Genomic DNA, 12,220 nt, shown 5'->3' with positions numbered 1-12,220 from the left:
GTTCCCCCACCCCCCACGCACACTTCTTTCTTCCATTTCTTTCTCTCTTTCTTTTCTCTTCCCTTCTCTTTGCCTCTTTTACTATTAAATAAAATACATCCATTTTTTGGCATCAACATCTAACCTCGTTTGGTTTTAATCTCATTTCTGGGAATATTTTGAACCTTCTAAGTTCTTTCCGGTTTATGCACAGAGACTTAGCTTTCTTTGCTTTTCTGGGTTTAAACTGGATCGTAACATTAGCTCATTTTAGAACTTGTATCAAAGACTGATATGATTTACTGCCATTGAGGTTTGGCATAATTCTTTGTCTTTTAAAGGACAATACTCATTAATATATTTACTTTTTTCCCCTGAGAAGACAAATAATATTTTACAGTATCATTACAGTTGGATTTACCGTGTATTACACATAGTCACTCTACTTTATTTTGTACTGTAGTTTTTCCTTTGCAAAAGGTGTAGCTGTACAGGAGAGACACAAAGCTGGGATTTGCTTATGTGCACATGCACAGGCAAACAAACAAACATCTTGAAAGCTGTATCCCAGAGACTTTACAAGCTTTTCTCAGTACTTACTGCTGCTGTTTGAGATCTATTTGGGATGGCATCAAGAAGCTCCTGTGGTGGATTCAGAGGTTTGATATATCTGGTAATAAAAACTGTTTTCCCATCAAGGTCAATTACAGTTGTTAGGCACTGGCGGGTTGGAAACTTTGATGTACATTCAGCTTCATATTTTTCTGCTGCCTGGAGCAGTTTCTCATCTTCTTGGGTATCAAACTTCAAAAGACAGTAGAATTTATACAAAAGCGGTTTTATTTATAGTTTGGACTTAAGCCTTTACTATATTTGGCCATATTTCACCACTTAGAGGACAATAAAAAGAGTGTTAAATTCTTTCCTAATAGCATTTTTAACTTGCCTTGTAGTAAAAAGTTTTACTTACAGACATGTAAGAAAGGTCAAGGCAATGGAAAATCACGTAATTTGCATTTACTTATGAGTGCCCATAATGATCTATATGTATAAGCTGGCTTTATTAAAGCACTGAAAAATGCAGTGAAAGTTATGGCCAAGTAACACTGTGGGGATAAGGATGTAACACCACATACTAAGTCAAAAGGAAACAATTATGGTTAGGTACTAATCGTATGTGCTATTCCCATAGCACTCCATTAAAACCACAATTGACATCATGCATAAAATCCCAGTGATTATTATATAAATAATACTGCAACAACTCTGCTTAATGCCAAAATATTTGCAGAGAAGGTTCAAGTGATTTTCAGATGAATCCTTTTAATTCAGAAGTGTCTAAAATTTCCACATTTTTTAAATGAGATTTTCCAGAAGCAAGTGTAGGACTCAAAAGCACATATTAATTATATAACAATGACAATTATTTTGTCATGTTACCTTTAAAAGATGTCATCTTTTAAAGGTATTAGGATTGGTCAAAATTATCTACTTAGAATTCCTTGTATACTTCTAGTGGTGCAGACAATTAAAGTTCATCCTTCATAATATTTTTGTTTAAAATAAGCCACTTTTGTCATTTGTTACTCTTCTCAAACTAACCTGAGGAGGAACAGCTGGGCACTGGCCTGCAGCTAGACCACCAAGATAGCAGAGAAGGCACACAGTGGTGATTCTTCTCAACCACAATTAACAGCAGAAAAGTACAGCCTCTGGCACATTATAAATTTAAATACAGCAATTTACTGCAAGTATTACTGGCAAATAAACAATTACTATGTCACGGTCAAGTAACACAAACTGCAAAAAGGTTGCTGAATGGCACAACCCCAAGCTAAATCTTAACCTGGGAACAACACGAATATCTCAACTGATTTGTTAATATTGTACCTTCTTAAGCATTTCATTCATCTATATAGAGGTTCAGGAAGGACAGCAGAAAAGAGAGGAAAAATAAGTAAAGAAACAAAAAAGATGTAATAAAATTAAAGTAAAATTATGCTTAGCATCCTAAAACACTACACAAGCATTTCAAATTCTCTGCAGGCCAGGAATAGGAAGAAAGGATGGCAAATTATTTAGTTAGTTATTTTCATTTTACGGCAAGCGCTTTCTATAATAAGTGCATGTGTTGCATCTGGAGAGCTGCAGCAAAGAATTGTAACAACTATTGTTGTTAGTCTATGGCACTTCTGGTTTACTAATGAAACTGAAAAAAATAGCAGCTGCTGTTTAAAAATTATCTTCAAGATCTGGAGGCATGCGTGAAGCCATAAATAATAAATGCTCATTTGAACAGTATAAACACAGAAGCAAGAAAATACTCTTTGCACCTGCCATCTCCTTTTTGTTCACTGTTCACAAATACTCACATGAATGCTTTGCTGTTTACAAAAGTACAGGGAAAAACTACCTGCTCACAGATATGAATGCAAATTTGCTTTCTCTTAAGACTAAAATTAGATACTGAGCAAAGTTATTTCTCATGCATTAAGTGCACATCTCACTTAATGGTGCATCTAATTAAATTGAACTGAGATAAAAAATCTGAAATAAACCACTCCGAATTTGTATGAAGGTCCTGTACTTGCATTCATCTGCTTTGGTACTCTAAGGAGACCTATTAATATGCATCTCAAGAACTGCACCACTGGAAACAATGAGCAAGAGTATGATGAATTACTGATTAGTTACCTTCTCTCTGACAGACTCTCCGGGGATGAGCTGTGGTTCAGTGGTAATAAACAGTGTTATATATGAGCCCTCGCTCAGATTTTGCACAGAATCATAACCTCTCTCCATTCCCAGGTTCTTTTCTTTGCTGTAGCCAAGGAGGACTGGAGGAATATTGACCTTAAATGTACCATCAATCTACAATAGATATAGAGAAATATTTCTCATTAAAAGCAGAAGTTCCCTCTCACATAAATTTGCTACTTGTGTCCACATATTTTCTTCTTTTGATTGTTATTTTAAGCTACAAAATAATAAAATGAGAGAATATGATATTTATGTTGATTAACTGTGGGGAAAACACGAGATATCATATTGTTAAATATATTAATCACAACTTGATTTCAGCCTCTCTTGCATATTATGAACACTAGTATTCAATAAAATGGAAATCATATACACTAGTTCACAGAGAAAGAAAAGAGTGCCAGCCTTTCACTATTTTTCTTTCAAACAGCAAACTCTACATAGCTCTATTTACCTGGAAAAATGAAAAATTGGCAAAATATGGGTTGCAGGACTGTGCTTCTCAAGGCAGGAGCAGACCAAGGGGTCTTTGCCTATGAGTGACATGGGAATGATTTCCAGCATCTCAGTGATGGAACCCCCTTCCATGCAGAACCTACTGATGCTTCTTGGGTGGAACTGGAACTGGGCCCATTTTTCCAGCTTCCCCACGGAAGTACCCTGACAGACTCACCAGCCCTTTGCAGCTCCCCCTGCCACCACAAACAGAGAATAAGGTCTTTCTGAAGGGCTGGGTGAGACAAGAGATGGCAGGCTGCACACTTGCTTGGGCAGGTTTCAACAGTGAAGGTACCCAGTTTTAGGAGAAAAAAATTAAGCTCCTGATTCAGACACAGTTAAGGCAACTGCCACCAGAAAGGGTATCTTCATTGGATGTGGAAAATGAACAGATGACTCACTGGCATGGCTCATCAAACATTTAAGAACAAAATTAAGTTTTGATGAGGAGAAAACTAAATATATCACTCAAAATTTCTGCTGCAGTATATTAGAACAGGATGATAAAATGCTTCATTTGCTACTGAAATTTAATTGCTAGATGCACCTTGATACAACCACTGTGCTGATCAGGCTTTTTCAAATTCCATATGAAATCCTGTTCAAGTGCAAAGAATCTCTACTGCTGGAAAGATCTATACAAGCACTCACACTATGCTTAGGCAATCACAAACTCCAACACCTCCTCAAAGGAGTCAGAAATGTATCTGACAGGAATTCTGGAGCTACTCTGGTTCTACAACAGAAAGACCAAGAAGAAGTATGAAGAACAGAGGCTGACATCAGTATGGGAAATCCTTAGAGATGGATTGTGGATGGTGGTTGTGTCCTTCAATACGTATTGGTAAGCAGTCTGTTAAAATGTTAAGTCTGCCCATTAAATCTCACACTTCTCAGGTGAATTTCATTCATTCAACATGGAACAATTCCCTAAAAATGAGCACCGGATCTTGTTGTTTCTTGTTTGTTGACCTATAGCAATGGTGGTCACATTACGTGACATTGTCTGCACAGGATGGCCAAGGACTCATGAAAAGAAGGTCAGACCTTACTACTTACACCTTCTTTAAAATCAGTGTAAGCTTCATTATATGGGGAACCACAACCCTCAAAGAGATAAATTAACTGATTAACCTCCCAAGCTGAAGAGAGCATATTATTAATGATCTAGCAGAAACAAGTGGACTAAGCCTGGTTAGACATACACTGTCCAAAATTCCTCAGCAATGAAAAGAATCCCATGCTTTCCTGAATCCCACGACAATTACTTTCTGTTACGCCTTGCAGACAGCCCAAGAAAACCACTTTGATCACCAAGCACTGCACTTAAATTAAATGAGACTCCTCTAGATTTACCCTCCACCCAAACAATCTGGGAGGCTCTTGAAGTCCTTAAGGTTCTGAGAAGTGCCCCATACAGCCAGAAAAGAGCAAATGAATGTGTTGTTAGGAATGCAACTGATGTCTCAGTTTCTTACTTCATGAAGATTCTGACTTTTGTGAGAAGATGATTTGATCTACACATAAAAGCACCTGCCACGCAGAAGAAGTCCCACAGCACTATTACAATGGAATAGGACTATCAATGGAAAGAATTAGTTTCCTTATACTAAGTCCAGGATGAGCAGCTGGACAAAAAAAGTCTTTCCTCTGTGAAGAAGTGCATGTTTTACTATTACTCCCATGACTAACTGTTGCTATTTCTTGAAGAAAGCTTCCCTTTAAAAGTTCTAAAAATAGAAGAAAGAAGGGATTGGGAGAGGCAAAGGTGAAAATCTGGTGATTCATGAGAAGTGTGGAAAAAAATGTTTGGTCAGATTTCCTCACCTACCTAGGTGATTCTATTCCTAGTTCATCTATCAGAGTTGTGCAGTACTAGAGACCTCAAAAGCCACTGCGTCTTAAAAATCTGTGCTTTTAACCTTGCTACTGAAGGAAGCCAGGCTGCACTGTCACTGTTGAGTACATTTTGTTTATCCCTTCTCCCTTCAAAACCTTGAACTTACTGGCAAATACTCACCAAATCTGTCCAAAAAATCCCAGTGGTTTCAAAGACCTCTTCAAACAATTCCATAAAAATAAACTAACAATTACAAAGAATATAATTAAATCTGACATTCCATTTCCAGCCCTTTTCCATTCTCAGTTCTGTATTTTACTTCAAGTAAAATCACTTACCCTTGCTTGAAAATATATGGTAGCAAATGGAATCTTAACACATCCCAGCCAGTGTCTCTCAATACGAGTGTGGATTTCACTTCCTCTTTCACGATCATCCTATTAAAAAGTTGCCCAACATCACACTTTGTAAGACAGCTTCACTTCCTTTAATTCAATCAACAATTTAATCAAGGCATTAATAAAAATTCTGTATTAAAAATTTTCTGTAAGTATCAGTTCCATTATTAGTGCAGCAGAATTATTCTGCACACCTTTCAGGCACACCAGATGCTGAAAACATAAGCACATCACAGTCCATGATACAATGTGCTTGCACTTGAGGGTTCAAGTCCTCTATAACCTGTGATAGAGAACTTAAGAAGTCTGACAAGGAGTCCACAAGAGTCTTCTCAGACAAAGTAAATGAAGCTCTGGTCTTCTAATGCACTATTTTACCTGTATTTAGTAAAGCTTTTTGAAGTTAAAATGGTATGAAAATCTAACTAAACCCTGTGAAATGGAAAAACTGTTTTCATGTGTACTGCCTATCAGAGATTTCCAAATCTTGTATGATCAGCCCAGAACTTATTTTAAGAAAAAAATCTCTAGAATGACATCCAAATTTCAAGAGTGTAGCTTTCTTCCTTCTGCTTCATCAAGTATCATTTCAGTTTTGAGGACAGAATTCTGTTCTCAGTGAAGTGTGTGCATTATTTATTTTTGGGTTATGTTTTCAAGATTTTTGAGTGCTGCTATTTTTGTATATGCTGAATTGACTAGGAAAGCTTTGATTGGATTCAACAGGGGAACGAGTTATGCCCACACTGAGAGCTTACAAAAATTTCTTGTTACTAGTACTTGCAATTTTTGTCTCATTCGAATCAATTAATGCATACAACCAATAGATGGTTTGGGGTTTTTTTATTATTTCACCAAAGAGCTTGTAAAACAAGATGAGACAAAGTGTAACAAAATAGTTAGTAAAAAATACAAGAACTGGATCACTCATATGGAATGAAGTAAAAAGTTCTGATTAAGGTTAAGAACAGAATTCAGATTACAATTCATGATGCCTCTCAATTTTAGGATCGCCAATTCCATTAAGTATCAGTAAAGCATACTACATACATGTGTTCAACTCTAGCAGCATTTTACGTGGTACAAGCTGAATTTGTACAAAGGTTAGCACTGTAAAAATTTCTCCCTCTACAACCTTGCAGTATTGACTAGATGTAAAATCATAAGGAATGATAAAAGAGAGAAGAGAGAAGGACAAGAGGGGGAAAGTTATTACATGGAAAAGTCTTGTTCTGTCAACTTCAAAAAGCTCACAATATTCTGTAATGTACAGTGTCCTTCAATTATGAACTCACCTCTACAGCATCATGAAGTACTTCATCAAAAACATTAATGAAGACTTCGTCTTTTACCGACTGCAAACTGTGGGTGCTGTAGTCACCATCAGGAGCTCTGAAGAGGTTAAAGAAATCAAAAAAGTGATTTGAACAGTACAGGAAAATGTGGATAAATTTGCATGCTCAAATTAAGTTATTATTAATCAGAAATAATTTGGTTTCATTTTGCCATACCTAAATGGAAGCTCAAGTTCCTCATTCCAGCTGGGGCTTGGACCTTCTGCTGTTGTTGTCCGGCAGACTGTTCGCTGAAAAGAAACTTCTACAAAAGGACGGACCAAAACCTATAAACAGGTATCGAAACAAAGGAAACAGACCTCTGTGGAAATTCATAAGAGCACATTAAATTACACATTTAATGTATTTAGAAAAATATAATTTCTGGTGATCAGGCTGGTCCAGCCCAGATATAACTTTATACACCTTAAATATTGCATTTCATGGGCTTCTAAGCATTTATGAAGCTTTTAAAAATATTTTATACACTACCATTTCCAAAAGTTTATGTGTACTCAGAATACTTGACGTATTTATATGCACTGACAAAACCACATTTTCTCCTGAGAATGAAAAAGCCACAGGCTATCTAATCAAGGAAAGTAACTGAAACAGAACATGTGATCCAGCCACCAGTGGAAAAAAGCGCACTCGTATCCTCTTATCTGTAATCCAAGAAGCCTACAGCTACAATCCTGGCTGTCCCTGAAACTGGCTCCTATGCCAGATAAGCAACTTCATTTAGACAAAACAAACCCCTAATGTGATTAAAAATGCCTTCATTAACATTCAAATGCATATGCCAGAACCTTTTCTACATTTCAAAAAGCTGTAATTTTGAAGGAAAATCATAAGAAAATGAGGAAAAAACCCTGAAGGTCTTTCATCTTCATTCAGAAGGATGCTGAATTTAGTTCTAAATAGCAAGCAATTGTAGTTTTAGTGTCAGCCATAAGAATGGCTGTGCTGGTTTAGACTACGAGTGTACTGGACCCAAAGTGAAAACAGCCAGCAGCCAACATATACAGAAGAACTGAGCAAGCATAGATGATATTTTCTCCTATTACTCTCCCAGACCTCAAACATTTTCAGATGAAAGACTTTTCTAAGTTTGTAATGATTTTTCTATTAAGTAACTCCCAATGGATCACTCTTCCAAATACTTGTTTAATACCCACTTCAGCACAAACAAACCTCTTTCATCCGCAATACATGTAAGCAAGTTCTCTGGGCACCAACCAGCTGCTGAATGAAGAACCACAACCTTCTTTTGAAGCTTGGTTTTGAATCTAACTCCTACCAGCTTCCTTTGCCCATCACTCACATTTGTACTTGTAGTGCCAGGAAGTAGTCAATCCCTATCCAGTGTCTACATGATTTGTGATTTTGTGACTTTCTACCATATTCCTTCTCCTCCACTTGCAGTTACGGGTGTTCTGGCTGAAAGCCCCACTATTTTTCACTGGGCAGTAGCTGTTCCATGTATCTGATATCACCTTCTCTGAACCTTTTGCAGCTTTACTCTCTTTTTGGAGATCAAGGAGTGGGCAAGGCAACCTTGCCAATAAGGTATGTTTCTGAGGGTGAATGCTACTGTCTGTGGAAAAGAGGAATGCTCACAGCTTCACAGAAAATGTCCATTTTGTAATATACCTGGTTGAATGCCCAGTCTGGGCTATTAGGTGGGCTTTGAGCTGACGGAGAGGCTGCAAACATCTCGTTAAAGGACCTTGAAGATTTCGATGGCTGTTGAAGTTTGCTGCAAGAGGAAACAGACAACAACCAGGGAAGACAGAAAATTCATTACCAAATATGAATCCCTCACATTCTCTAATAGCCATACAGAATTCTGGAAATACTCCCGATGGTTTTGTTACAATTTTAAGCTTTGGAAGATATTTATTTGATCAAATAACACAAATAAAATGCCAGAAAGGGCTACCGAGTATATACTTCTTGCAAGCCTCGTTGCAGAAGAGTACTTTGTGCCCAGAGGCTCTCTTTTCTGAAGAGCTTATCAACTGCAGACTTTTTTTTGCCTACCCCACACAATCTCTTTGAGCTACAGGTTTTTAAGTTCAAGTAGCTGAATCCCTGCAGAATTTGTGAACAGTGTAGATCTCATGGTATTCAGGCACAGCCTCTATGGCAAAAAAGAATCCATATGAATACTACAGTTTTGTCGACCCATGTGTGAAGTAAAAGAAAATAAATGTTAAAACATTTATTTTTATAGTACATCCACATAACTTTTTTTGTGGTAACATCACATTACAGACTATAAAAGAGTAACTATTCATGTAGAAGCAGCTTGAATTTTTAATCTTCTTTTTCCTGTCAGTGAATTGCTTTTCTCAGTATCAACTTATTAACAGGAGCAACAGAACCTGTAATACAGTAAGAGATAGAACAGCTGATGATGCTAAATTCTGTAACTGGCCAGCTTGGAAATACCTCTGAATTAAATGCAAGGTGTATTCATTTGAGGGGAGAGAGAGAGAACACTGCACTAATAATTGCTTCTGGAACTGAAACAGACTGTTCAGTGTCTCTACATGACCCACCATCATGCAGTGCAGGCATTGTCTTAATGTGCCTGAATGGAAAGGCCACCTTTAAAATTAGAGCCACATTAGGCTCGGACTATTAACTTAAATAGTTCATCAAGAAGAAGACCAACATGCTACACTCAGGAGGAAAATACAGTATCCCACAATGAAGAACTGGATTTTTTAATATTTGGTTTTGGTATTTAATTAAGATACTATGAAATAAAATTTCCCTGAGTTTTATCAAGAGGCTAGCTGAAGGTATAATTCATCTGATATTACCAGGGTTACAATGCTGTCAAAGCTGTAACTTATCTTTCAGACAGTTTCTGGTAAAACATGTCTTGAATTTCACAGCTACTGAAAAACTATTATATTAATCTACAAACTCACAAAATATCAGTTCTTTATCATCATTAATAAAAAGATAAATGTATATACGTATGTTTTTTTATGAGAATCAAAACAACACACATGGCTGCATTGCAACATCCGTTCCTTCATCCATCCTCAAAACAGCAGAAGACAGAAAATGAATCTGTACTGGAAACAAGCATTTAAACATACCTCATCACTGGTTTTCTCACTGGAATATCATAGGCTCTAATGATGTTCACTAACAGTTTGATGTCTCCATCTGATAAATTCTGTGCTGTGACCTTCTTCCTTTCTTTTCTTCTTGGCCTTAACGGTCGTTTTGGCTCTGCCAGTTTAAAGAGGCTGAGTCCCAAAATACTAATAATCATAAACCAGATATTTAGTCAGTTTTGCATAGAATCCAGCATTCTAGTGTTACCGTGACACATGAAAATTATGCACTAACATAAAAAGGAAATATTTGCTCCTGCTAGTGCCAAACAAAACTTTCTGAAATGTCAAAATGTTGCAATTGTTTAGCACTGCACAATCCAGTTCTGTCTTATATTTCAGGAATTATAACTTCAATGTGCAAAAAAGTTCGGCTATTTTGGGTGTTCTTTCCCCAAAACTGTGTAAGATGCAAACAAGACAATTACACAGCTTCAAGACAGATCTAAACTACAGTGCTGTAAACAAGGGATCTAGGAGATTATGATAACCTCTGTACAGAAGAGGCAAAGCATCTAACTACACAGCTATGTACACTGAACAAGAGGCTACAGAAAGGAAGCAGAATCAATATACCACAACATACCCGGGACCCTCAGAACTTATAACCCAAGGCAAAGCAGAACCAAAGGAAAAAAGAAAACAAATAGGAAAACAAGAAAATGAAGATGTATGTTTTGTTTATGCAGATGTGTGTAATGTTTACATCATTGATATCAACTGCAGACATTCAAAAATCACATTTAAAACCTGATAGTCGATGGCATTTCTTCCTTATATATAATAAATCCCCCTCAGTAATTACTTTTAAAATAACACAAAATCACGAGTTACTGAAATATCTCACTAAGTAAATATTAAACAAACCACTGTTTATTTGGAAGTCAGTAACCATAAAACTTTGCAAATAGAATCCAATACGAATTAGGATTCATGATGAGAAAATACAAATGAAGCATCTTATTTTAAACAAAAAGCTAATTGTAGTCCTGTTCAGATTTTTCTCTACTGTGATGTGAAAACATCAACTAAAACTAAGCATGAAGTCTTTTGTAAGAGAGCAAGTCTCTGTATCTCCAGCAGATGGGACTGTTTAGATTTATACAGCTGGCTGAAAAACACTTCGACTGTATTACAAGGGTGCTTTGTTTATAGTGAACAGAAGCAACTTCTACACGAAAGAAAAAAATAACTTGCACAACTTGTTTACTTACACAGATTTTAAGTGAGCAGAGTCATCTATGTTGTGATGACTGATACATGTGAAAATCGACAGGTATGGGATTTGAAACAAAAATCCAAAGAAAGTGCTCAAGTAACAAATGAAACAATAATCTTAGAAGAAAAAAGCAGTAATTTCCAAACTCGGTATCTTTTTTAAACATAAACAGCATATGACAACATTCAGCATCAGAAGTACATGGGAAGTAAAATAAAGAAAATGACAGTTAAAACTCTACTGCACATTATTTGCAGGGTATAGGCACTGGCTGTAAGTAGGCATCACCTACAGAACCAGTACTAATGATACTAACTCTGACACTTGCCTGATAGTTGGAAACATTCAATCTGGCACCAGCTGGACAATGATCAGCTCATCAGAAATGCATTATATCCTGTTAAATCTTATTTACACACTGTCACTTTATTTCTGTCAAAAGCAGACTTTTTCTTAAAAAAGTTTTTACACACTTTGTTTATCAATACATTGTACTGGCACAGGTATACAGAGTGATTGGAAGTTTATCTATTATACTAAACACAAAATCACATCAGTTTGTCACATCAACACACTCTGCAAAAGAGAAATAAAAAAAGCTGGTGGTTTTACATTAATTTTTTTATTTGCAAAAAATAAGGATAGCTCTCTTACCCCAGGCTTGGAATCTCCTCTTCATTGACAAGGTCAGAGAGAATGAAATGGTGTTTTGCTATGAGGAAACGGTTGATTACTGATTCTCGAACCTGTGAATGGGGAGGGAGAAGAGACAAAAGTGCATTTCTAATCCAAACCACTGCCAATATTTGCATTCTGTCTGTTAAACACAAACAGAACATCCACATACAAATTCTTCATTTTTCCCAATTCTAAGAGGGTCACAGTTGAAGAAAAAATTCCTTCCCACCAGCCATTTCTTTAGAATGTAAAAGCAGCTCATTTTACCAATATAATGCTTCTCTAGAAACATACTGGCTAGATTCATAGACGAATATATGAAAACATACAATCAAAAAATTATGTCTTCATCTGCTTATAACCTACCATCAGAAACA

General features: G+C 36.5%; 1 protein-coding gene across 8 annotated transcripts in view; it reads right to left on the bottom strand.

Moving 5' to 3' along the window:
* The window catches only part of LOC116444168 (complement C1q tumor necrosis factor-related protein 7), a 100,748-nt gene that overhangs the window by 8,428 nt on the left and 80,100 nt on the right, over positions 1 to 12,220 (bottom strand). For 4 of the 8 annotated variants that reach the window (XM_032109315.1, XM_032109317.1, XM_032109319.1 and 1 more), the window contains 10 exons: positions 11,820 to 11,911; positions 10,533 to 10,547; positions 9,926 to 10,093; positions 8,463 to 8,568; positions 6,987 to 7,096; positions 6,771 to 6,867; positions 5,416 to 5,514; positions 2,674 to 2,850; positions 1,870 to 1,890; positions 580 to 783 (listed from right to left, as the gene is read on the bottom strand). In XM_032109315.1, the coding sequence (XP_031965206.1) occupies positions 580 to 783; positions 1,870 to 1,890; positions 2,674 to 2,850; positions 5,416 to 5,514; positions 6,771 to 6,867; positions 6,987 to 7,096; positions 8,463 to 8,568; positions 9,926 to 10,093; positions 10,533 to 10,547; positions 11,820 to 11,911 (1,089 nt within the window). The remainder of the gene's footprint in view (positions 1 to 579; positions 784 to 1,869; positions 1,891 to 2,673; positions 2,851 to 5,415; positions 5,515 to 6,770; positions 6,868 to 6,986; positions 7,097 to 8,462; positions 8,569 to 9,925; positions 10,094 to 10,532; positions 10,548 to 11,819; positions 11,912 to 12,220) is intronic. The other 4 variants (XM_032109312.1, XM_032109321.1, XM_032109313.1 and 1 more) reach the window with 2 other exon arrangements.

This window comes from Corvus moneduloides, chromosome 5, assembly GCF_009650955.1.
Source record: "Corvus moneduloides isolate bCorMon1 chromosome 5, bCorMon1.pri, whole genome shotgun sequence".
In the NCBI taxonomy this organism is placed as follows: Eukaryota; Metazoa; Chordata; class Aves; order Passeriformes; family Corvidae; genus Corvus; species Corvus moneduloides.
This window is presented reverse-complemented; position numbering and strand designations above follow the sequence as displayed.